The following is a 27001-nucleotide window of genomic DNA, read 5'->3' as shown; positions in this document are numbered from 1 at the left end:
TCACCCCCGACTACCCATCCTTGAATTATTTTGATGGACCAGATTGAGTAGCCCACGTGTTGGCGTCCATCCATTTCGCCCAGGGACCCCTTATTCTATGAACCATCCCTGTAACTCACCAGGTTAGCCCACACCCCTCTGATTGCTCTCGCGCATAATTGCATTCACTTGGCTTCAGACTGCTAAATAGTTAAGTATTGCCACCTGGTTTCTATGATTTTTGGGGTCCCATGAGCTCCATATTTCTCAAATATCTGGTACATTCATACATTGTCCCAGCTTGCTTCCACTGTTTTACCACCCTGTTCACCCCTGGTGGAAGTTTTAAGACTTGCATATTCAGGAACTGCTGCCTTGTGTCAGGTAGCACCTCTGTGCTCCATCCACCACCCATACTGAAGTCCTCACCGCCAGCCAGTGGGGGAATCCAGCTCCAAAATCCCATCTTGCATCTGCTCTCTCAGACCTCTCCGGCACCAAATGTCCCAAGCTGGACTCCCCAGGAGGCTGTCTCTGAGATGAAGATTAACCTCAGGGGAGGGCTCTTGGGGTCACCGCCTGGCAGAGAGAAGAGGAGGGCAGGCAGGAAGCAGGACTAGGGAAGGGCAGTGTTGAGAAGGGAGGGGCTTGGGGAGGGGAAGGGATGGGGAGAGGTTGAGGAGGAAAGGTGGAAGGGAGAGGAAGGGGGATGGGAAGGGGGGGATGGGAAAGGGGGGGACGGGAAAGGGGAGAGAGCAGAACTGGGATAGGGAGACATTGGGCTCCAGCTCACAAAGGCCTCAGTCAAGCCCACAGAGCTGTAAGGCTGGAATGGCCCTTTGCAGTGTCCTGAGCCAGGCAGGGGGTCTTTATACTCTCATACTGATCAGACACTGGATGTAGGTGCTTCCGGAGGGGGCCATGACCTTGGGCAAGGTGATCACCAGCTGAGGCAATTCCAAGGAGGGTTGGCAGCTGGGGGCTGTGTGCTTCCACCATTCCCAGTGGAAGGTCCTTCTGAAGGGGGATCTGGATGGTGCATCACAGCTCCCACCTCCCCATGATACCATGATCACACTCAGCAAACTAAGATTGACACAATAATATCCCACAAAATAAAGTGCGTGTTCAGATTTTCCCATCGTCCCCAAATGCCTTTTATGGCTTTAAATTTTATTTATTTATTTATTTATTTTTTGAGATGGAATTTTGCTCTTGTTGCCCAGGCTGGAGTGCAATGGCGAGATCTTGGCTCACTGCAACCTCCGCCTCTCGGGTTCAAGCGATTCTCCTGTCTCAGCCTCCCAAGTAGCTGGGATTATAGGCGTGCACCACCACACCTGGCTAATTTTTGTCTTTTTAGTAGAGATGGGGTTTCACCATGTTGGCCAGGCTGGTCTGTAACTCCCACCTGCCTTGGCCTCTCAAAGTTTTGGGATTACAAGGCATGAGCCACTGCACCCAGCACGGATTCTTTTCTTTAGCTGATGTGTCATGATCCATTACCTTCGTGATTCTCTTGCTGCTTAAATTGTCCCGTATTTGGCCAGTGGGAGCCCTTTCCAGCCGGCCACTGTATTCTTGTACTGTGTCACCATCATTCATGGAGGACTTGCTATTTGGTGCCAGTAGATTTTCCAGGCTCACCTTGTGCTTCCCTTGCTCTAAGCTTGGAAGTAGACATCTCTCTGAGGAGCCCTGGTTCTTCTTAGAAAGGAATATTATTTAGAACCCAGACGTGTGCTAGCTGACCTTCATTACTACAGGGAAATCATTGCTTCAGGGCCCTTGTAGTGGAAAGAACTAAAAAATATGTATCTTTTTTTTTTTTGAGACGGAGTCTCGCTCTGTCACCCAGGCTGGAGTGCAATGGCTGGTCTTGGCTCACCGCAACCTCTGCCTCCCGGGTTCAAGCGATTCTCCTGCCTCAGTCTCCCGAGTAGCTGGGATTACAGGTACACGACCTTGCCTGGCTAATTTTTTGTGTTTTTAGTACAGATGGGGTTTCACCATGTTGGCCAGGCTGGTCTCTAACTCCTGACCTCAGGTGATCTGCCCACCTCGGCCTCCTAAAGTGCTGGGATTACAGGCGTGACCCACTGCACCCAGCAATATGTGTACTTTTGAAGTGCAAAGTACACACAGATGCCTCTAATTCAAGTCTAAAATTACATATCCCTTTTCTCCTCCCATGTCCTATTTGCATATCCTGTCTCTCCCAAAGTGAGAAACCTGGCTTCAATATCAAAGATTTGACTTATCCTGCAATGTCTTTGCCTTTTATTACTTTTTTTGTTTGTTTGTTTGTTTTGTTGAGACAGAGTCTTGCTCTGTCACCCAAGCTGGAGTGAAGTAGTACGATCTCAGCTCACTGCAACCTCTGCCTCCCAGGTTCAAGCGATTCTCCTGCCTCAGCCTCCCAAAAAGCTGGGATTACAGGCATGCACCATCATGCCTGGTCACAGCTCACTGCAGCCTCGACCTCCCAGGTTCAAGCAATCTTTCTACCTCAGGCTCCTGAGTAGCTGGGACCACAGGCACATGTCACATGCCTGGCTCATTTTTGTCTTTTTTGTAGAGATGGGTTTTGCTATGTGGCCAAGGCTAGTCTCAAACTGCTGGGCTCAAGCAATTTGCCCACCTCGGCCTCCCAAACTGCTGGGATTACAGGCATGAGCCACCACGCCTGACAGCTTTTGTCTGCTTTTACAGTGTTTGTTCTCTTTTCATAGGATTCACCTCAGGGGTTTCATCATTAGCTGTGTAAAGATGACTCCTTAATATAACACTTTATCTTGGATTGTTCCTGAGTGCTATACTAGCGTAGCTAACTGCATCTAATGACTAATGTCTGCTTGGATGTCCAATATATCACTCAAATGTAATTAATGTTTGAGGGATGCCCGAAACTAAAATCATTCTATTCTTTGCTGTATACTTTGCGGGGGTAGAGGCAGGATCTGTGTTCGTCTCATTCACTAGTAAATAGTACCTAGCAGTTAGTCATATTTCAATAATGCCTTTTAGCACAATTCATCTTGCAATGATATAGAGAGTGGATTAGAGCACAACTCTGAATATATGAAAAACCACTGAGTGGTAGAATTTAGAAGGGTGAATTTCATGGCATGTGGATGATGTCTCAGTGAAGCCACTCTTTGAAGAGAGTAACTAGAAGTGAACAGTGGAGGCCAGGAATCAGGAACCTGTTCAATAGCAGGAGTGGCAGAAATGGAGAGCAGCTGCTTCTTTAGCAGTGAGACTGCACACAGCTTAGCGGGGCATGAGATCTGTAGAATGAAATTTCTTCCTGAGATCAGAGCTCAGACTCATCCAAGAGGCCTGATCCTTATCATTCTGTCTTGGTGGACAAGGAAAAGAACCAAGAGCAGTGTGGGAAAGGCGAGTACTGGGGCGTAGCAGTCAATGCTGACGAGGGTTACAGTTGAGGACCAGTGAGCCCAACTTCAGCCAACGGCAGCACTTTTTCTTCAGTTGGTGCCAGGAGCTCAGTGACTGCACAGTTCTTAAGCTTCATTTAGAGAGTTTTGAATAATGATAATAAAGTTTCTGAAAGCTTCAACTATTCCATATTAAAGCACACAGAGAAACAGTTTCCTAAAGGGCACATTATAGACAACAGTTGTAATGATGGAAACTCAATCCTAGAATATTAAAATTAACAGACCTAGCCCTTTAGGTACTGTGTAGGTGTTTGCAGAAAATAGGATAGCCAGGAGCAGTGGCTCACTCCTGTAATCCCAGCACTTCAGGAGGCCGAGCCAGGCAGATCACTGAGGCCAGGGGTTTGAGACCAGCCTGGGCAACATGGCAAAACCCTGTCTCTACTAAAAATACAAAAATCAGCCAGGCATGGTGTAGTCCCAGTTACCTGGGAGGCTGAGGTGGGAGGATGGCTTGAGCCCAGGAGGTGAAGTTTGCAGTAAGTCAAGATCCTGCCACTGCACTCCAGCCTGGGCGATACAGCCAGACCTCATCTCAAAAAAAAAAGCAGTTTGAATTATGTAATAAACCTTACCAGTGGACATTTATCACTGTAATTCCACTGTGTTATGCCACTTAGCAAAAGGAGAGGACAGAAGTTGGGGGAAAATTTCAAGCTTACTCTTTGATTCCTTCCTACATGTCTAAACCACACAGCATGGTACACTCACCTTTCCAGATTTATCTTGCCTTTCTCGTTCTCTGTATTAGCAGTTTTCAGAATGTGCATTTGAACAGATTTTGGTCTTTGCTTTTTCTGCTTCCTTGGCCTGAAATGCCTTCCCTCCCCACCAGTTAGCTCTAGTAGTTTAATTTCTACTGTTGGTCACTGGTCCTTGAGGACTGTTTAGACCTCCCTTCCTCCAAGCTGGATGGCCTTCTCAGTCCCCTTCATCTGTCCCCAAATTGAGTCAGTGTCCCTCTTGTGGCTCACCAATTGTAACTTACCACATTCTGTCATTTGCTTGTGTTCCCTCCAGACTGTAAGCTCCTGCAAGGAGGCGTTTTGTTATTGTATCCTCAGAGAGTCAGAGTGCCAATACACAGAAGAGCATCACTAAAGGCTACAGGGAGCTGATGATTAATTTTACATAGAGCAGACATTTAACCAAGAATATAGCACTTACTCCCTGTCAGATTCTTGATATTTTAAAATATTAGCTCATTTAATCCTAACAATCTTTTAATCTCCATCTTATAGATCATAAAACTGAAAGATTAAGTAACTTGCCCAAGGTCACAGCTGTTAAGGGCTGAGGTAGTATTCCAGTTCAGACACAGATTATTCTTACTTACATTGACTGATTTCAAATTCCTGCTTTTCCTCCTTCCATGGTGTCTAGGACACTCAATTCACCCTCACAAATGTGTTCTGCTCTCCTGGAAACTGGAGGTGGGCCAAGCCAAGCTTAGAAGCAAAATACAAAACAGGATGGGCATGGTGGCTCACACCTGTAATTCCAGCACTTTGCAGGGCTAAGGAGGATCACTTGAGCCCAGGAGTTCAAGACCAAACTGGGCAAAATAGCAAGACCCCATCTCTAAAAAAAAAATTTTTTTTTTAATTAGCCAGGTATAGTGGCGTGCACACACACACACACATACACACAGCCTCCAGAGGCATGTGGTTCATTGCTAACATTCCCAAAAGGTATCTTGTACTGGTTCACACTACACCTCCATCTGATTCCTCAGTTGTGAGCTGTTTCTTTCTCCTAGTCTCAGCCACCAACCCCTTCAGAAGTGGCTCCTGAAAACTTTGAGGGGAGTTAGAAAATGACTTTGAAGCTCTGGTCAGTTCACTAAACCTTTTTATTCATTACCATGAATATAGCTGTAAATACTTAAAGAATCCATTCTAAATACATGCATTCATTTGTTTTTAAAAGAGGAGCTTGTTAAGAATGGGTTTTATATTGTTTATAATTTTATGTATTTTGGAATTTATATATTACTTTTGTAATTAAAAAAAAACAAAAAACTAAGTTCTCAATTTTAAACAAATAGGGAAAAGCCTGAAATTTTGGCATGGCCAACTCAGAGTGTGGAGTCAACGCAGGCATCTAATCTTAATTGTGATCTAAATGTGAGTATCGTACTTTTGTCAGTGTTTAGAAAAGATGTTTTAAATAATTTAGAGTAAGTATATGCTTGCAATTTTGTATCCAGAATTCCAAGCAAATGCCTCCTGTGGCATTTTTTTTTTTTTTTTTTGGAACAGAGTCTTACTCTGTTGCCCAGGCTGGAGTACAGTGGTGCGATCTCAGCTCACTGCAACCTCTGCCTCCCAGGTTTAACCGATTCTCCTGCCTCAGCCTCCTGAGTAGCTGGGATTACAAGTGCGCACCATTTTTGTATTTTCTTTTTGTTTTTAGTAGAAACAGGGTTTCACCATGTTGGCCAGGCTAGTCTCAAATTCCTGACCTCCAGTGATCCACCTTGAGTCTCAGTCTCCCAAAGTGTTAGGACTGCAGGCATGAGCCACCGTGCCTGGTCTTGTTGACTGTTCTTTAAGGCTGTAATAAGGCACAGAACTGGGCTGAGGCTGTGGCTGCAGCCCTTTCCCTCTACGTTGTCCCCATAGAGGCTAGACATTTTAAGGTCAGTGGAGCACTATCAAATCAAAAGAGCCTCTTAAATTGTCTTCTACTAAAAAATTTTAATAGTAGCATATTAATATTTTTAAGTGTTTTAGTATCATCTCATTTCAAAAACTATATCTATTGTTCTTATATATAAGAAAAACAATGATTTTATTTTAAGTTGTTTATTTTAAGATAATTTACAAATATCTTGCTGTCTTCAGTAATTCAAATAATGGAGGAACAGTTTCTTCGGACAAAGGCAGCAGTAAGCTAAAAACAAAATCAACTGGCTGAATTTTCCTTCTTTACCTGAAAAACAAAGTACAGAACAAGTAAGAAATCAAACAGCATTTTTTGGGAAAATAATGTCAAGAGATAATAATACATATTTAAGTGGGGTACAGAGAACTGAATTTACACAATAAAGTGTTACCCTATACCAGTGATTCTAAAATTTTGGTCTGGGGAACCTTTCATGGGGTTCATGAGGTCAAAACTATTTTCATGATAATGTTATTTTGCCTGTTATATTCTCATTCTCGAGTATACAGTAGAGTTTTCCAGAGGCCACATGATCCATGACATCACAACAAAATGAATAGAGACAGATGAAAATCTAGCTGGCTTCTGCTACATCAATCAGACATTAAGGGGTCCAGAGACCATAAAGTGTGACAACCACCACTCTTCACAGCCTATATATAATATCTCAAAATAATGTTAATTCTCTATCCTCAAAGTTTATTTCCTTATATCTACATTTTCTATGATCAACACACTCACTACAAAAAAGTCCACTAGCGTTGCCCAGGTGCTCCCGTGAGTTGGCTGCTACTATGAAGTGGCCCATCCATCTAAATCTCTCAGAGGACAATTCTAGGATTACTAAATTAGCTTAACTTATATCTGAATAGGTTTCTTTTCTGAACAGACATGGGAAGAATGTGTGAACTTTACCTCTTGTCTGAGGATGGAACTTGATTTTCATTAATCCCTGGTTATTATATTAGAAGAAAAAGACAAACACAAAACAAGCAGGTCAAGAAGCAATCCATGCTAGTTAATCACATATGCTTTCCAAAGAAAAAAAGTCAATTGTTAAACTTGATACCTTGAGTACATCATGCAAAAATACTTACCACAAGATTCCTTTGAAACAGACTCAATGACTGTTATAAAAAGTCATAGATTTCAATCCAGGTTAGAAGCAATAAAAACATGCTCATGCAAGTAGGCAAGACTATGAATATGTAATTTAAATTACAATTTTTCTATAAATTAACACAATATATTTAGAGGTTTTTTTTTTTTTTTTGGAGATGGAGTCTCGTTCTGTTGCCCAGGCTGGAGTGCAGTGGCGTGATCTCAGCTCACTGCAACCTCCTCCTGGGTTCAAGTGATTCTCCTGCCTCAGCCTCCCGAGTAGCTGGGATTACAGGTGCCCGCCACCATGCCCAGATAATTTTTGTACTTTTTTAGTAGAGATGGGGTTTTGCCATGTTGGCCAGGCTGGTCTGGAACTCCTGACCTCAGGTGATCCACCCGCCTCGGCCTCCCAAAGTGCTGGGATTACAGGCATGAGCCACTGCGCCCGGCCATATTTAGTTTTTAGGCTGGCAACTAATACTTGGACCTCGAATACTATGGTTTACTCATGTTCTTAATTATATTACTAAATAGCCAAATATGTTTATTTTGTTTTTTGATCTTTTTCTTTTCCAAGTATGTTTAAATATTCAAGTCTTGATTCAGAATAACTGATAGGTTACAGAGCACGCAAACCCATTCACAAGCAATCCAACCTTGGCACTGCATAGCTAAGTTTTTGTATAAGGATTTAGACTACCTTCCTAGGAAGCAAAAACTTAATACTCAATTTCCAATTATGTGGATTCCTTTTTCTAAATTCTTGGTTTTGTGCAGTGGCACGATCATAGCTCACTGCAGCCTAAAACTCCTGGGCTCAAGCAATCCTCCTGCCTCAATTTCCTGAGTAGCTAGGACAACAGGCACATGCCACCAGGCCTGGCTAATTTTTTCATTTTTGTAGAGATGGGGTCTTGCTATGTTGCTCAGGCTTGTCTTGAACTCCTGGGCTCAAGCAATCCACTCGCTTCGGTCTCCCAAAATGCTGGGATTACAAGCATGAGCCAATGCACCCAGCTGTTTCTGTTACTTTTAAATAGGTTTCCTGCATTTCTTTTTTTTTTTTTTTTTGAGATGGCATCTTGCTCTTTTGCCCAGGCTGGAGTGCACTGGCGCAATCTCGGCTCACTGCAAGCTCCGCCTCCCAGGTTCATGCCATTCTCCTGCCTCAGCCTCCCGACTAGCTGGGACTACAGGCGCCCACCACCACGCCCAGCTAATTTTTTGTATTTTTAGTAGAGACGGGGTTTCACCGAGTTAGCCAGGATGGTCTCAATCTCCTGACCTTGTGATCCGCCCACCTCTGCCTCCCAAAGTGCTGAGATTACAGGCGTCAGCCACTGCGCCCGGCCAGGTTTCCTGCATTTCTAATGAAGAAATAGGCTGGTCCTCAATTTTGCAGAAGTTGTATCATCACAGGTCATACCTAACATTCGTTTTTCAAGAGCAAAAAAACCCCCTTGGGTTCTCCGGATCTCACACAGCCCACAAACCTTCAGAATGTGGTTCCTTCCCGCAGGCTTTGTCACACTTAAGATCCAAGAACAAATCAGCCTGGCTTTAACATGGGGTAGATGGCAAGAAGGATAATGGCTAATAGAAGGTTTTAGTCCTTGTATTAGTCCCCATGTTACAGATGACAAAGCTGAGTAACAGAGAGAGTATCCTAACCAAGTTCATCAAGCTAGACACCATGAGACAGTATTCTGTGATGCTGATAGAACATTGGTGACCAGGCTGTGAATGGGTTAGTCCTAACACAGCTGTGCTTAGAAAGTAAAATAAGAGAAGAAGAATGCTTAGGATAGCAAGGCTGATGGATCCAACTAACAACTTACACAAAGGTCTCTGTTGGCTCAAAAAGTTCTAGTTGTGTCTCTCTGGCATTCTGCCCAGTTTCTGCCCTTGAAAAGTAACACTTAAGGAACACTTTAAATAGTGATGAACTTTTCCCTGACTCTTAAAATCATGGACCCACATTTTCATACACCCAATAAAATGTTATTTGTCCCTCTTCTGAACTTCCAGTTCTGAATACATATGGCATTTCATTCATTCATTCAACATTCACGAAGGAGGTATGTACCAGGCAATGGGGACACAAAAGTGAATAAGATATGGTCCCATCCTAGCCTCGAGGAGCACACAGACAAATAAAAAGCCAATTCCTGGTACAAGGCTGTAAGAGCTAAGCTAAATGGAAGACAGGATGCTACAGAAGGCTGCCTCACTCAGACTGAAGGAAGGAGTGTTTTCTGGAAGAAAGGATTCCCCCAGCTGAGTAAGGAAGGATACACAGGAGGCAGTCAGATTAAGAATCAAGGGAGCAAGGGAAGAAATAGTGGCTTTTCAGGCTGCAGCACATGCCACTCCCTGGCCGCGAGAAAGAGTGACGAATCTGTAGATCTGGAAGTAGATCAAGGTGGCTGAGGTTCAAGGACGTGAGAAATGGTAATGGTAAGAGACTGGACTGGGAAGAGTGCTGGTGACCAGAAAATATAGGATCACATACATCGAGTGTTTCTGCAGAATGAGTGTATAACAGAGAATGGATTTTGTTATTTTCCTCATAACACTGTCACAAGAATAGGCAAATTTTTTCGGTGAAGGGCCACACAGCAAGTATTCTGCGCTCTGTGGGTCACACGCTATCACTCTCCTTTTTCTTATATCCCTTTAAAAATGCAGAACCCATTCTTAGCTCCAGGCCACAGTTTAGCAACCTCTGTTCTGCTGTGACTTCTTATTTAGTGTCTGCCTTTACTGTTAAGACTGAGCTCTCTGAAGGCAAATACTGTTACCACTGTATCCTCAGTGTCTAGCACAGGGCCTGACACTTAAGGGGCACTCAAATAATTACCTTTTTGAACCCAGGAGAGAAATGACAAGGATCTGCATTAAGTGGGCATAAAGAAGGGGGAAGATTCAAGAGATAGTTAGAAGGTAAAACTTAAAGAGCATGGTAACTGATTAGCAGGAGGTAAGAAGGAACGAGTCAAAAAGAACTTACTACACGTTTTATCTAATCACAATTACTTGTATGTTTCTTATCCTATTAGAATATAAGTGCCTTAAAAGAGAGAATCACATCCTTAACACTGTGTCTAGCACTGTACTGTACACATAGTGGGTATTCAACTTAATAACTTTTTGAATAAAATTCCCATTATCTTAACCTTTTTTTCATAAACATTAAAGTTTTTCAACAACTAAGAAATTTTCTTGAGGAAAGCAGTATATAGTTGGCCCTCAGTATCCATGGATTCAACCAACAGCTGATGTAAAATATTTGGAAAAAAGACAAAAATAATGATAAAATAATAAAAACAAAAACCAATACAACAACAATTTACATAGCATTATAACTAGAGATGATTAAAAGTATACGAGAGGATGTGCATTTGTTATATGTAGTACTGTGCTATTTTATTTCAGGGACTTGAGGATCTTCAGATTTTGGTATCCTGGGGGAGGTGAGAGTGAGTTCTGGAACCAATCCACTTTAGATACTGAGGGATGGCTATACTATCTTTTGGTACTGATATAGAAAACATAATGATTAAAAAACATAATGATTAAAAAATTCCTGGACCTTCCCAACATGCAATGGTTTATAGATTTATGTAAAACCAAATCTGAAACTAGCCCTGTAACTCAGAAAGCTTGGCTTACAATTGTTTAAATTCCAAAAAAAGATTTCATAAATGATACTGAATTATCCACATCCCATTCCTAATCCTTTAGAAAACCGAAAACTAAGCCCGAGTGTTTCCAGCTGAAACAATAAAAATAAAGCAAAGAGATCCCATTTTTACCACATCTTTATAGCCTAAGAGTTAGGATGCAAGTTTCAGCAATGAGTTTCAACTTCAAAAGACAAAAACGAAAAACTTTTAAGCATCCAAACAAGCAGACACAGCAGAGGAAAAAAAATTCTCTGAAGGCGACAATCTACAATTACTCACAGAGCTGCAGCACCAGAGATAATTTCAATCAACTCTTTTGTGATGACAGCTTGGCGGGTACGGTTGAATGTCAATGTCAATTTGTCAATCATCTCAGCTACAAACAAAACAAAAAGATTACATAAAAAATCTGAAACTAGAGTAGAATAACTTGTTAACTAACTTCTGTTGCTTAATTTAAAAGTAAGAAATTTTTGGATACCAAAATTGGCCTCTCAAATAATGTTATGAAGATATTTTTACATCTTCCATAGGATACCTTTTCACAGTACTTGCAAATCAACTACCTATCAAGATATACTTTCTTACAGGTACAGGAATATCATGTTAATGTTGTTGATGCTACTCTCGGCCACGGACTCCTCTCAGCTAAGATTCACTGTGTGCTCACAAGCACTCCTGCTGGCACTGTCCATACTGTGTACTTACAAGCATTCTTGCTGGCATTGTCCATGGCTGTCATCCTGGCACTCTGCTCACTAGTGGTGGACTCCTTCAGAGAGTAGTAGATGATGTTGGCCAGATTGTATTCTTGGTAATTTTGCAGCACGTCAGCATCAATATCGTCATAGATACTCATGCTGTCTGTTAAAACAAGTGATGAGTTTCTTTCAAGTTATATAGAAGGAATACTAATTCATCAAAAACAGCTTTTCAGTGTAAAACTCCTTTATAATTACAGAGCAGAAATTAATGCTAGATAAGGTAAATGAATCTGTTCTAATAATGTCATCTGTTTCCACACTACAGATGATAGCATATTTTTAGCAAAATATAATGTGTAAATAAACCATTTGATATTCTACTCCACATGTGTAACTTTAGAAAAATTAGGTCAACATTTGAAATAACTGCACTATATTTCGTGGTTATGAAGCCCTCTGGACAGCATTAGCATGTGCCTGTTACAGAGCCAGCAAGCACTCAATGCTTTTTCCAGTAAAAAAGAATAATAATGAATTGAAATGAATATAGTGTAATACAGGTTGAGCATCCCTAATCCCAAAGTCCAAAATCTGAAGTGCTCCAAAATCTGAAACATTTTGAGCACTGACGTGATGCCACAAGTGGAAAATTCCACACCTGACCTTGTGTGATGGGGTGCATTTGAAACTTTGTTTCATGCAGAAAATTCTTTAAAATATTGCATAAAATTGCCTTCAGGCTATGTGTATAGGGTGTACAGACTCACGTCCTGTCCCCAAGATACTGCATTATAAATATGAAAATATTCTGAAATCCCAAACATTTCTGGTCCTAAGCATTCACACAAGGGATACTCAACCTGTGCAGTAATTCCAACTTAGTCATTTGATTACTGAAGAAATCTGAATGTATCAATCTGGAAAATGAGAGAGGGAAAACCTTTCAAAGCACATGAAAGAGTGGGAGAACTAGAAATTGGTATGAATCGTAGTTTTAATGTAGAAATTTAGAAGTACATTTCAAAATTCATTCATTGGGGTCAAGTGGTGACACAGTACTATATATTATCAAAATACTATATTTCATTAAATGGTACTGGTTGTAACACCTAGTTTATTTCTCATTAAGAGAGAAAAAAATGTACTCAATTATAAATGATGTTCCATTGGCTGGTAGAGCCATCTCAATTTCAGAAACATTAACGTGTAAAGTACATACTTGAAAATAAATGAAGTATTAGAAAATAGATGGTATATACAAGGGAAAAAAGCCTTAGAAAACTAAAATCAGTTCCAGAATATTATTCCAGGATGCTTCAATGATCAATGATGACTTTATTCCGACAATAAAACAAGAGAATTGAGTCGGTCAATGTAAATTAGCTGTGAACACTGTTCAACTCTCTATTCTAGAGCTTCTGTTTTATTGTAGTTAGAGGTCCCAAACATAAATTGCAAAGCCAGTTTCTAGCTACGCTCTTCAATCCTTGAGGACAAAAAAATCTAATGATGAACCTCAATAGATACTGACTTTTCAATTAATGACAGAATAGAGCAAGAGTTATCAAACAATGACTGAATTAAGTATCATGGAAGTCAAGAGATGGCACTTCTCAGAAACAGCCCCAGATCGGCCGGGTGCAGTGGCTCATGCCTGTAATCCCAGCACTTTGGAAGGCCAAGGCAGGTGGATCACTTGAGGGCAGGAGTTCAAGACCAGCCTGGCGAACATGGTGAAACCCTGTCTCTACTAAAAATACAAAAATTAGCCAGGCGTGGTGGCGTGCACCTGTAATCCCAGCTACTTGGGAGGCTGAGGCAGGAGAACGGCGTGAACCCGGGAGGCGAAGGTTGCAGTGAGCCGAGATCATGCCATTGCACTTCAGCCTGGGTGACACAGTGAGACTCCGTCTCAAAAAAAAAAATAAAAAAATAAAAGGCTGGGCTCATGCCTGTAACCCCAGCACTTTGGGAGGCCGAGGCGGGTGGATCACGAGGTCAGGAGATTGAGACCATCCTGGCTAACATGGTGAAACCCCGTCTCTACTAAAAATACAAAAAATTAGCCGGGCTTGGTGGCGGGTGCCTGTAGTCCCAGGTACTAGGGAGGCTGAGGCAGGAGAATGGCGTGAACCCAGGAGGCGGAACTTGCAGTGAGCCGAGATGGTGCCACTGCACTCCAGCCTGGGAGGCAGCAAGATTCCATCTAAAAAAGAAACAGCCCCAAATCATTTGCTATAGCTACCACCAGATATCTTGACACTGTCTGCCTTAGTGTACAAATCTCTCCATTCTATATGCCAAAAAATATGTATCATAGAAAAACTACTTACCAGCACTTGCAACGGTATTAAGGGAAAAGATGGGCTTTTCTTCTGTCTTATAGGAGATGACAGACCTAGAATTGACAAAAACAAATGTAAATCTCAAAATAATTTTTAAACTGTTATTTCAAAATATGAACAAAAGCATGAACATAAAAAAGCTTTGATTTCTAAATCTGTCTTGCCTGAATTTATTAAAGATGATGGAGCCTTCATCAAATTCATATCCAGAATTTAGTAATTCAAGGGCAATGACTGACGCATCTCCAAAAGTGGGGGGCTTTCTTCCCACTTCTTTGAATGCCACCAGAAACTGGTCAGAATGAGTCCTATAAGAAAAGCAAGAGCTCACATAGCTAGTTTAACAAGATTTCTGCTGAAAGAGCACAGGGGACAGGGAGGAGAAAACATTGTCACCACGGATCAGGTCTTTTGGGGTATGGGTGGTGGTGATTTCCTGAGTTGTTCCACACACTATCATAATTCCTTTCCTTCAGCACCTGCAAAGAACTAAGAACTAAAAATGAGGTCTGTTTTATATTCTTTTCCCCTTTATTCCTCTCCTTCTAATCCTAATGAACTATTGCTAACATTTCCAGGCTGTAACAGCTCCTCAGATGCCTCATTTGGCTTAATGCCGATAGCTTTTGATATTCACATGGCATTCAACTTATGATCCGGATGAAGAAGCAAAGGTAGAAAACAGGGGAAGGAAAACAGAAATGTTCCAATATATCCTGGAAAAAAGAAAAAGGAAACAAACACCCCCTTGTGAATATACCAAAAAAGGCCCCGAAGAATATACCTTGTTATTGATGAAGGTTTTGAGAGTCTGTCAAAACTTTTGAGAAAAGATTTATTCGTGCTTACATCTTTATGAAAATAAACAATATATATTTAAATTACCTATAAAGTATGCCTCTGATTTTGTCACCAATTCCAACAAGCATAACTTCTTTCCCAGCTGCTGTTAGTGTAGCAACCTCGCTTTTCATCTGTTTAGCAATGGAGGAATGAATAGCACCACACAGTCCTCGATCTGAGGACACACCAATAAGGAGGTGTTTCTTCTTGTCTTCAGGCCCCTTGATATCAGCTTTTTCATACAGAGCTTAAAAACAAACAAAAGCAGTAATTTTTTTATATGCAATACACTAAATACAATAAATCTCTAATTTACAAAGCAGTTGGTTATTTCCAAAATATGCATTTAAATTTAGCTGGCAACTGCCTAGTGTAAGCAAGTGTTCTTAGGACAGCTGTAAGCTGAGGCCGGGCACAGTGGCTCACGCCTATAATTCCAGCACTTTGGGAGGCCGAGGTGGGCAGATCACCTGAGGTCAGGAGTTTGAGACCGGCCTGGCCAACGTAGTGAAATCCCGTCTCTATTAAAAATATAAAAATTGGCTGGGCACGGTGGCTCACGTCTGTAATCCCAGCACTTTGGGAGGCCAAGGCAGGTGGATCACGAGGTCAGGATATCAAGACCACGGTGAAACCCCGTCTCTACTAAAAAATACAAAAAAATTAGCCAGGCGTGGTGGCGGGCACCTGTAGTCCCAGCTACTTGGGAGGCTGAGGCAGGAGAATGGCGTGAACCCAGGAGGCAGAGCTTGCAGCGAGCCGAGATTATGCCACTGCACTCCATCCCGGGAGACAGAGCTAGACTCCGACTCAAAAAAAAAAAAATACAAAGATTAGCCAGGTGTGATGGTGGAGGCCTGTTAATCCCAGCTACTGCGGAGGCTGAGGCAGGAGAATTGCTTGAGCCTGGGAGGGGGAGGTTGTAGTGAGCTGAGATTGCACCATTGCACTCTAGCCTGGGCAACAGAATGAGACTCCATCTCAAAAAAAAAAAACACAAAAAGAAAACAAACAAAAAACAACAACAAAACACACACACATACATAGAAAAAGGACAGCTGCCAGTTGAGATATTGAGGATTTGGTAGATAAATAGGGGGTTCACTGCATGATCTTCTTTACTATCAAATATGCATAAATCTTCCTTAAGTTAAAAATTCTTTTAGATAGCCTCAACTCAGGATAAGACAGCATGATCATAAAAAAGTTAAGAGAAAGAATGTAATTACAAGTTAAAATATAAACTTCTTTCCCATTTCCAGCTCTTTACAACTTTATTTCCAAGATAAATTCATAATCAAGTATAAAAGCATCTAAAAACACAATATAAATTCTTTTTAAACTGTCATATCTCATCTCTTTTCCATTAAGAAGACTAATTAAGGATGGATTACATAAATTTCTGAAGGAAAAATGTCTTCATGCTTTTGAAAAGATAAGAATGGTGATTAAGTATCTTGAAAATGGAGGTTCTCAGCTGCTTTTCCTGCTTCAACATCATTCGGATTCTCAAAACACCATCATGAGTCATATCCATGACCACAAGGTCAGCTCTCCACTGCAATGCCCCCCACCCGCCCCCGCTGCAGTCCTAAAATGCCACACTACAAGGTCATAGGATGAAATTAAGCCCTTGCATCTAACACACGGTTTCCAAGTTCTTCTGATGGTATACTTAATAACTGGGAAAATTTCAGAATATTTTAAAAGTTAACATGGTCACGTATAATGGTTAACAAATACACAGACTCGACACCAAACCACATAGGTCCAAACAGAGGCTCTTCATCCTTTTATATGTGATCTTAGGCAAGTTACTTAACTTCTGTGTGCTTCAGTTTTTCTCACTGGAAAGCAGGGATTCTAACAGTCCCTACCTGTACTACCTACATGGGTTGTTATCATTACGTGTCAAGTGGATGTAGATGAAAAATAAGTACATGTCAAGTGCTCAAATAGGCTTGACATCACTGTAAGCTCTAAATGTAAGTCATCAGTAGTCTTCCTTGTGTGAAACAATTCTTCGTAATTTGTGAATTACACTCTTCCCTTACCTAAAGATCCCAATCCATATATTCGAGCTGGTTTCAGCTCTCTCTCAGCTCGGGCATATTTTGCTGCTGCTACCATTTTCATAGACTTGGTAATTTTCTGGATGTTTTTGATGGACTTTAGTCTCCTGGTAACTGAAAAATAGAAGTACTGTGTTAAGACAAAGGAATTACAGTATAACTTCCTTGTGAATTTATTGAAATATTTTTCTAAAGTGCAAGGCAGAATAATGAGCGCTTAGATAAACAATAAACAGCATGATGCTAAACCAGTCTTAATATTAGAACTAGTACTAATAGCCAGGCGGCGGTGGCTCACGCCTGTAATCCCAACACTTTGGGAGGCCGAGGTGGGCGGATCACGAGGTCAGGAGATCAAGACCATCTTGGCTAACATGGTGAAACCCCGTCTCTACTAAAAATACAAAAAATTAGCCTAGCGTGGTGGCGGGCACCTGTAGTCCCAGCTACTTGGGAGGCTGAGGCAGGAGAACGGCGTGAACCCAGGAGGCAGAGCTTGCAGTGAGCCGAGATGGCGCCACTGCACTCCAGCCTGGGTGACAGAATGAGGCTCCGTCTCAAAAAAAAAAAAAAAAAAAAGAAATAGTACTAATAAAAGGAAGGCAAAACTAGCTACTACTTAGGACAAGCAAATGGCAACATAAGACAATAATATACATTTAAAACATTAAATGGTATTGAAAGTTGCCTTAACCACATATTCCATAACATTATTTATATATAACATGATTTACCCCTTCCCACACATACACCCACCTACACCAACACTGGTATAATTTTTTCTAGTTATATCATGATCATTCTACAAACAACAGAACGCAGCTTTCTCAGGTGTCCTTTCTTACTGGTCTTTTCAGAACAAGTCCAATGTCCCAAACATACAATGGAAATCTATTTGGTCAGTTTTGATCAAATACACAATGGGCTAAAGCAGTATATTTTTGAAAGTATTTGTATTTGTCAAAATTTAGTTTTTCTCAATTCACATATTGAGACAAACAACATACTTACTATCTTTCAAAGTTGCCATATTTCGAACTTGAATCCTGAGGATAAAAGTTTTAAAAATGTTTCAGTTTTTTGAAAAATAGTTCCATTATACAAGAAAAACTTTCAGAGTTAATATATTTATTTAAAGAATATCCCACAAAGAAACAATCTATCAAATACAGGACTCAGAATGTATATGAATAGACATATATTTAAATCTCTTAGTAGTGGCACGAATCCCTGTACTGAAGGCCTCCTTTTATTTGGCCTGTCTGTACCACCACCTTCCCAGAAGTCAACATGCTCTATTGACTCACACATGCTCTATTCCCACCTCCATATCTTTGCTTATGTTGTTTCCATGACAGAAAAGCCCCTCCCCTTTTTAAGCTGCCCAACTATACTTCGAATCAAGGCCAGCCACTCTAAAAACTTCCTTAGTTCACAGCAACCTCTTCCAGTAACAGAGTCAACGATATAGTCGAACATGACTACACGTGTAAAAGTAGTTTATATAAACTGATTCTTAACTTTTTCAATTTAGCTCAATAAACATTTACCAAGATGCTCTAAATTCCAGGCACTGGTAAACACGACATGGTCTCTGACATATTCTTACCTTATAAACAAGGTTCATAAAAAATTACATTTACATAAAATTTAGTATTTTTTTTCAAGTCTTTAAAATTGAAATGCTAATGTGCAGAAGTCAAAATGATTAGACTTAAATGAAATGTTGGTGAAAGATGAATATGAGAGAATTCCTGCCCTAATGGGGGAAGACATGCTAAAAAATATTAGATGATCTTTCTGCCTTCAAATCCATACAAAGTGCCTGTGTTTGCAGGCAAAGCTACACAGGAGAACTGAGCATGATGAAATGTGTGCACAAAGTAGAGACGTGAGGAGGGGATTCTCGGGAACAGAATGTCATTTTAAGAGGATTCATGTTCAGGAAAGAGTGAGAAATGGAGAAGGGGAAACTGGACACATGAGTTGGGTTTGTTACTTTAAATAATTAATATTTTTAAATATCAAAAAAAGCAAATCGGTTTAAATCTTATTTGTAGGTTAGTAGGGAAATGAATGTTTATAAGCCCAAAAATGAGTTTAGTATTTCAGCAAAGTATCTCACATGGCAGTGACAAGTGTAAAATGAGGTTGGAGTTTTGATGAACACGGAAGACATGGGGATGTAGGCTGCCACAGCCTCAGAAGAGACCTCAAGAACCTGGATGAAGATGCTGGCAAAGCAATAGGAGACTAGATTTGCAAGCATTTAACTTCTTCACATGTACATTCGTAGTAGAAAGGAAAGCAGTAAGAATGATCTAAGGTTTCTCTAATTGAATGACCTTGGTGGACAGTGACTAATATCTCTCATGAGCATAGGTTAGAGGCAAAAATCCTCAACAGTGTATTAGCAAATCAAATCCAACAATGTATTAAAAATAATTATACACCATCACTACGTGGGATTTACTCCAGGTATGCAAAGCTGGTTCAATATTAAAAAATCAAATAATATAATCTATTACGTCAACAGGTTAAAGAAAAAATCATACAATCAATAGGTGCAGAAAAAGCATCCAACAAAATCTAACACCCAGTCATGATAAAGTCTCTCAGCAAACTAGGAATAGAGAACTTCCTCAACCTGCTAAAAAAAAAAACAACACACAAAATCTCTGATTTAATGGGAGAGGCTAGGAGCTTTCCCCATAAGATTGGGAACAAGACAAGGAAATCCCCACTCATCACTCTTCTTCAGTATCATACTGGAAGTCTTAGCTAATGCAGTAAGACAAGAAAATAAGAGGCACAGAAATTTGAAGGGAAGGAATAAAACTGTTTTTGTTCATAGATGACATGATTATCCATGTAGAAAATCCCAAAGAATAAAAATAGCCCCTCCTAGAACCAATAAGCATTTATGACAAGGTTGCAGGATATAAGGTTAGTGTATATAAAAAGCTAGTTGCATTCCTCTACAGCAGCCCTGAACTACTGGAGTATGAAGTTAAAAATGCCCGCACACAATTGTATGGTTAAAATGATAAACTTCATGTTCCATGTGTTTTACAATTTTAAAAATCCATTAAAATCTCAGCAAGTTTGATTTTAGTTGATATCTATTTTGTGGATATCAATAAACTGATTTTCAAGGTTATATAGGAAGGCCAAAGACCTAGAAAAGTCAAACAATATTGTCAGGACTGACACTACCTGACTTTAAGAACTCCTCTAAAGTTACAGTAATAAAAAAGCAAAAGCAAGTCAGGGAAAAAAGGATATTCTTTTCAACAAACAAATGGCACTGGAACAACTGGACACTAATATGCAAAAATATTAATCTGTACAATGACTTTACAAATTTAATAAAAATTAACTTAAAATGAATCACAGCCCTAAATATAAAATGCCAAACCGTAAAACTTCTACAAGATACCACAGGAGACAATCCAGGTGCCTTGGGTTTGGCAATGAGTTTTTAAACACAACACCAAAAGCATGATCCATGACAGAAAAAAATGAGTTGGGCTTTATTGAAATTTAAAACTTCTGTCCTGTGAAAAATACTGTGAAGAGAACGAAAAGTCAATCCACAGGCTGGGAGAAAATATTTCTAAAACTCATCTCTGATAAAGGACTTGTATCCAAAACAAACAACTCTTAAAATGCAATAAGAGAACAAACAACCCAAATAAAAAAAATGGGCAAAAGATCTGGAAACTTCACCAAAGAAGATCAACAGATGGCAGGGCCAGGTGCAGTGGCTCACGCCTATAATCCCAGCACTTTGGGAGGCCGCGGCAGGCGGATCACGAGGTCAGGAGTTCCGAGACCAGCCTGACCAACATGGTGAAACCCCGTCTCTACTAAAAATACAAAAAATTAGCCAGGCGTGGTGGTGGGCGCCTGTAATCCCAGCTACTGAGGAGGCTGAGGCAGAAGAATCGCTTGAACCCAGGAGGTGGAGGTTGTGGTAAGCAGAGATCGTGCCATTGCATTCCACCTGGGTGACAGAGCAAGACTCTGTCTCAAAAAACAAAAACAAAAACAAAAACCAACCAGATGGCAAAAAGCACTTAAGATGATGCTCAGTATCATGTCATTAGAGAACTGCAAGTTAAAACAGTAAGATATCACTACACACCTGCAAGAATGGATAAAACCCAAGAAACTGACCAGCAAACGATGATGAGGATGTGGAGCAAAAGGAACTCTCATTGATGGCTGGCAGGAATGTAAAATAGTACACAGCCACTTGGGAAGATGTTCTGGTAGCTTTTTACAAACCTAAACCTAGTCTTAACTTACCCAACTGAGATGAAATGTTATGTCCACATAAAACCTACACAAGAGCATGTAAAGCAGCTTCATTCATGATGCCAAAAGTTGGAAGCAACCCAGATGTCCTTCAATACATGAATGGATAATCTAACTGTGATACATCCATACAATGGACTATTATTCACCAAAACCACAAAGGAGCTATTAAGTTATAAAAAGGCATGGAGAAACCTTAAGTGCATACTGCTAAGGGAGAGAAGGCCATCTGAAAAAAACCAAATACTGTATGGTTCTGGCTATATGACATGCCAGAAAAGCCGAGGATCTAGCAATAGTTGAGAGAAGTGGTTGTCAAGGTTTTGAGGAGAGTAGAGGAGGGATTTTTAGGGCAGTGAAGCTCTTTGGCATGATATTGTAATGGTGGATACATGTCATTATGCATTTGTCCAAATCCGTAGAACTGTATAACAAAAAGAGTGGATCTTTGTTTTTTGCGGTTTGAAGACAGGGTCTCACTCCCCTCACCCAGGCTATAGTGCAGTGGTGTGATCATGGCTTCCTGCAGTCTCAACTTCCTGGGCTCAGGTGATTCTCCCACTACAGCACGAAAAATAATAGGTTTGGTTTTAAGAATGAATCTACTAAAGGAAAAGATAAAAGCTGGCAAATCCTGACAAGCTCTGTTATTTCAGAGCACAAACTACCTGCCATGACTGTTCTACTACAACAGCTTTTCATAATCACACTTGAAAAGTAATACCAGTTTTTGGCCAACCTTCCTTTTTTGGTGTAGTAATGACTTTTCTCCCTGAACACAAAATTTATTGGTTATAACAAGTCACTCTTGGATATTATTGTTTTAGGCAGACACTTCAACTGACACAAGTTTCTAGTCAGAGAATACCATATGGTATAAATTTGAATTGCGTACCATATTTGGACAAACACAGAATGTTTTGGTTTCCTTAAGTACTCCAAGTCAGAGGTATGAAGAGGTAGCATCTTTTGTGATAATGCTACACATTTGCCCTAATTTCATGTGTTTTAAAGCACTCTCATGTTTAGCTTTCATTTAATTCTGAAGATGTCTATGTTACTACTTTAATTGTTAGGTACAATTTGAGTAAGAACAGTGATGAGCTAATTGAACTCTCTTTAGGGATAGCTTCCTTTATTAAATATAAAAGTTTTGCAAATGAGGAGATAAAGCTCTGAATCATTGCACGTCCTGAGATCCTCGGGAGACTAAGAAACACAGTGGACGGAGAATCAAATGGACCGTGGATTACCACTATCTACCATGATTCCACAGCGCTGTTATAACAGCTGACGAAGGCAGTGGAGGAGGGAGTCAGGAATGACACCCTTCCAAGAAACTATAGTTTGAGAGATTTTTAAGGAGTATATTAAGATACATAAAAACTTAAAAAGCAAGCAATATTGGCTAATTCTCAATGAAAAGAAAATTATGAAGTGACTCTAATTCTGATATTAAGCGTGTAAAAGTCCATTACCTGCCACCAGCAAAAACTGACTCCTTCACACTTACCTAACCCACACCCATGACTGCATCATCTTTTTTTTTTTTTTTTTTTGAGATGGAGTCTCACTGTGTCGCCAGGCTGAAATGCAGTGCCATGATCTCAGCTCACTGCAACCTCCGCCTCCCGGGTTCAAGCAATTCTCCTGCCTCAGCCTCCCGAGTAGCTGGGACTACAGGTGTGTACCACCACGTCTGGCTAATTTTTGTATTTTTAGTACAGACAGGGTTTCACAATGTTGGCCAGTATGGTCTTGATCTCCTGACCTTGTGATCCGCCCGCCTCGGCCTCTCAAAATGCTGGGATTATAGACGTGAGCCACTGCGCCTAGCCCGACTGCATCTTCTTTTCCTCTTTTCGCAAGTCCAAGCAATCTTCTTACATTACATTTGATGTAGAAACTGTACTCAAAAACTCTTCATTTCTCTACTGATATACAGCATTTGGATCCCTATCAGCATTTCTCCCATTGTCCTACATGCTTTGCAAATACTCTAATCCTCACACTAACCCACTGAATTGTGCACTTTTATTGCATATATTTGACAGATGAGGAACTGGTGGGACAGACACTAAGTAACCTGCCCAAGGTCACAGAGCTGCTAAGTGGCAATCAGAATTCAATCCCTGCCGTCTGAATGCAGCCCTTCAGGGCTGGCTACAGAGTCTCTCTCTTCATACAGTACTACACTCTGCTGCCTCACATTTTTTACATTTATTAGTAAATATCTGCCCTCATGGTCTCAGATGACAATTTGTCTTTTCTCTCCTGAAATGCCATCTCCTTATCGGTATCTGTAGTTTACGACTACTGACACGTTATTAAAAAACAGTTCCATTTTAGAGACTACTGAACTCTAAGAAATAGAAATGTTTTTCCCAAATTTGAAGACAGTAAAATCCGGGACTCTTTCTCTCAAATTTTTAATTTCCATTTTCTTATATGCTGCTTTAAAAAAAGGTTTAATTTTCAAAACGTTAGAGTATTTTGCCGATACCCTAACAACTATTAAAATAACCACTGTGAATTTAAGTAAGCCTAATGTTTTTATGTTAGTATGGTAGCCTCTCTGAAAACAAAAACTAAAATAACAAATTGTACTTTTAAAAACTTCCAGTAATCAAGACAGAAGCATGGAAATATGCCTCTTCATGGTTCGTTAAGACAAAGGTCTTTTCTTCCCCTTCCAAATTAATTCTGTGGAGTGGTTTTAATTTCTGAATTCAAAAGGCAATTATAATTCATGGAAAGAGAAATGGCAGAAGAGGAAGGAAAGACATTAAGCACCAGGAGTGAAGGAATACATGAAAAGAAGAAGACAGAATATGCTTTCATAGTGGAACACTGTTGATTGATGATTTATAAAACCAATATTCCAAAGGGATTAAGGTCAGGATTAGGACCTTTATATGCTGATTGTGGTTCCGATTTAAGCTCCTAACAGTAGTTGTCTTGAACTGAGAGCTCTTATTTAAAACAATCCTTCACTAAAAGAGCTTCAAATTATCTTACAGGTGCTTTAAAAAAAGATATTTCTAAAATTTTTTGTAAAATATTGTCTTTGTTTCAGAAACTCTTTCCACTTTTTTAAAGATCAACTTAGAAACTAAGGTTGTAAAAATACTGACAGATAACATTAATGCGTGGCAAGAAGGTAAGGCCAGGAGAGCTGATGTTCGCAGAGCACCACTGCATACCAGGCACTGTCCCAGGAAACTGACTGAGACTTTATCTATTTGCTCACCATCACATTTGGGCACTTTCCAAGTACCACCGGGTGCAATGGAAGCACTCAGCTAATGTCTGCTGAGTGGTTAACAAGTGGGACAATCTATACAACTGAGAATTCAACTACAGTGACCTTTTAATTCCCATGAATGTTCTTTTTCCATATTAGAGAAAAAAAAATCTGACTTCCAAGGCCAAGCCACCAAAAATTTTATGTGGCTAATTCACATCAGATATCATTCTGAAAATCTCGTATATTACTATCAGTTATTTGCTTAATGAAAAACCTATTTATTTCAACTAATGCTTTATGGTCCCTTCATATAAATTAGGATACGAAAATCTAGTTTAGCACTGTAGCGCCTTAGAAATCCTCCACACTGTTAAGAGCAGGGAATTGCTACGACACAGCCTAGAATCCCCTTAGCAGCGTGTCTGAAATTCTTCCAGATTCCGTCAAGCTTCAAAACTGAACAGCACCACCCACAAACCAACTTTTACCTGCCCATTCCCGGGCCTTCTAATATGCACTTCCCCCAGCCCAGGTCCCCCTACCCGGAACTAATGTTTAAAATTCTCGAGGCTCGTGGCACCCTTTAGCTGCATGTCAGTTAACAAATGCCACTTAAAAGCCCACCGAACTCCTCCCCCAGGACCTGGGGGCAATTTCATGACCTTGCAGGGTTACGGTTTCAGCAAGTGGTTTCAAGGTAGTGCTAGGTGTCCTTCCCTTCCCCGCCCTCAGACAGATCTGTACGGTCCCTTCTGCACCAAAACCACCCTCAGAGGCATCTAGGATGTTCGCCTTTGCTGTTGCAGCACCCAGCAAAGCGTCTGCAACACGGGAGGTGCTCGACGGCCGCGCTCTCTGACTCGATCGAATCTTAAAGGGTCACTCTGTCCAGCACTGGAGGGTTTCAAAGGGCGTCAAGGACAAAAAGCACGACTTAACCTTCCCCTGGGCTATTGCTCAGGCTCCCGTCACCTCGCAGGCCCTGAGACTGGGGGCCTGGCTTGCAGTGGAAGTGGAAGCTCAGGAAGTGCTGATTAGCTGAGGGAACTCAAGACCGCCCAGACGTCAATTTGGACTCAGGCCGCAGTCCCGAGGTCCCAGGTGGCCCTCCGACCTCAGGGAACCGGGCGGGACCTTGCTCCGCCGGAGCCCGGCCCTGCGCACACCTTGCCCGACCTCAGAGCCGCTTCCTGCAGCCCCCGCTACCCGGCGCCTCCGAGGGGCCAGGGGCCCAGCTAGGCCCTGCGACCCCAGATCTGCCCCCGCGCCCATCTCCTCCTCCCTGCCCCGTGCCCAAGCTCTTCGATCCCTTGCGGTCCTGCCGATCTTCCCGCAAGCTGCCATACCATTGCGGCTGCAAGGTCCAGGCCGACAGCCCAGCGACACCCGCGCGAGAGAACATGGTAGCCACAGCCCCGCTGAAGGTCGGTCAGGCAGGCCTCAGCGCGCATGCGCCGAAGCTCCCCAGCGCGCCCCTCCCACCTTGCTCTCTTCTTCAGTCTCGTTTCTTCGCGCTACGGCGAGGGGAGTCTCGCGACCGTTGCAACCCAGTCTTCCCAGGCCCCACCTCCTTCCGCCTCTCAGCTGGGATTTGTCCCGCCCACCGCCGCTGGCCCGGTTCCGTTTCCGGCTGGCTGAGTACTGGGGTCCAGAAAGTGATCGCTGCCGTGGTCGCCATGGGGAAGTCGGATTTTCTTACTCCCAAGGCTATCGCCAACAGGATCAAGTCCAAGGGGCTGCAGAAGCTACGCTGGTATTGCCAGATGTGCCAGAAGCAGTGCCGGGACGAGGTGAGTGGGCCCGGAGTGGCCCCGTCTTCCCAGGAGGGCCCCTGGCAATCCAGGATCAGGTCCTGGACGCGGAGCTGAGGGCGCGGGGCTGGGGCTCCCGGGGTCCGGGTCGTGAGGCTTCTGAGGTCTGCAGTGGGCGAGTCAACTACTCAGCGCACGAGAGCCGTCCCTCCCCGCAGCCCCCGGGCCCAGCGGGCAGCCTGTGTTCTGCGACCCCTCATTCCTCCCCAGTCCGATCCCCACCACCAAAGAAATGAAATCAGAAAAGGTTTTGCACCCCTCACAGGGGCGGCGATACTGCAATACTAGACGCCCGGGCAATGCCAGTAACAGTCATCAGCTCTGACTTGACTTGACTCTTAAGAGAAACAGGGTGGTTAGGATTCACTCCTCTTTTGGGATCAGGTGAAAAAGGAGAGCTAAGCTCTTCCACACTACTCATCTAGCAAGGATTTATTGAGCACCTACACTGTACCGGGCACAGAATAATATTGTGGTTAAAATTATGGATTTATCTGGTTTATGGATATATCAGACTGTCAAAATTTAAAGTCAAGCTGGGCCACTTACCAACCGTGTGGTCTTGGGCAAGTTATTTACTTATATTCCCCTTTACTTATCTGTAAAGAGGGAATAATAATTTCACCTACTTGTAGGATTGTCGCTGAGTTTTAAATGAGTGAGGTATATATAGAGTGGCTCAAGGAGTCTGAGCAGATCTCGAAAAGCCTTATATGCTACACTATGGAATTTACACTTTTCCCCATTAAAGAGGTGGTT

The 27001-nt window shown here is 41.7% G+C and overlaps 2 protein-coding genes across 11 annotated transcripts in view; one reads left to right on the top strand and one right to left on the bottom strand.

The window, feature by feature from the left end:
- Positions 1 to 6234: 6234 nt before the first annotated feature.
- Positions 6235 to 26013, bottom strand: ATP5F1C (ATP synthase F1 subunit gamma). 4 transcript variants are annotated; one of them, XM_003312451.5, is made up of 10 exons: positions 25778 to 26013; positions 17876 to 17910; positions 16847 to 16978; positions 14835 to 15039; positions 14114 to 14257; positions 13938 to 14002; positions 11609 to 11764; positions 11180 to 11276; positions 7026 to 7062; positions 6235 to 6377 (listed from the first exon to the last, which is right to left on the bottom strand). In XM_003312451.5, exons 1-9 carry the CDS (start codon positions 25831 to 25833, stop codon positions 7056 to 7058), a joined length of 897 nt encoding a protein of 298 aa, XP_003312499.1. In that variant the 5' UTR covers positions 25834 to 26013; the 3' UTR covers positions 6235 to 6377; positions 7026 to 7055. The 4 variants fall into 4 exon arrangements, with proteins under 4 accessions (XP_003312499.1, XP_507649.2, XP_063637416.1 ...); XM_507649.6 differs by lacking the exon at positions 7026 to 7062 and having other exon boundaries at positions 25778 to 25928; XM_063781346.1 differs by lacking the exon at positions 17876 to 17910 and having other exon boundaries at positions 25778 to 25902.
- Positions 25986 to 27001, top strand: part of KIN (Kin17 DNA and RNA binding protein) — a 34970-nt gene continuing 33954 nt past the window's right edge. For all 7 annotated transcript variants that reach the window (XR_001721217.2, XR_001721216.2, XR_010146789.1 and 4 more), the window contains exon 1: positions 25986 to 26221. Coding sequence is in view for 4 of the 7 variants with exons in the window: in XM_016962619.2 (XP_016818108.1) it covers positions 26108 to 26221 (114 nt within the window). In the remaining 3 variants the exon portion in view is untranslated. The remainder of the gene's footprint in view (positions 26222 to 27001) is intronic.

This window comes from Pan troglodytes, chromosome 8 (genome assembly GCF_028858775.2).
Source record: "Pan troglodytes isolate AG18354 chromosome 8, NHGRI_mPanTro3-v2.0_pri, whole genome shotgun sequence".
Lineage (NCBI taxonomy): Eukaryota > Metazoa > Chordata > Mammalia > Primates > Hominidae > Pan > Pan troglodytes.
The sequence above is the reverse complement of the archived record's forward strand: the minus strand, read 5'-3'. Positions and strand labels throughout refer to the sequence as shown.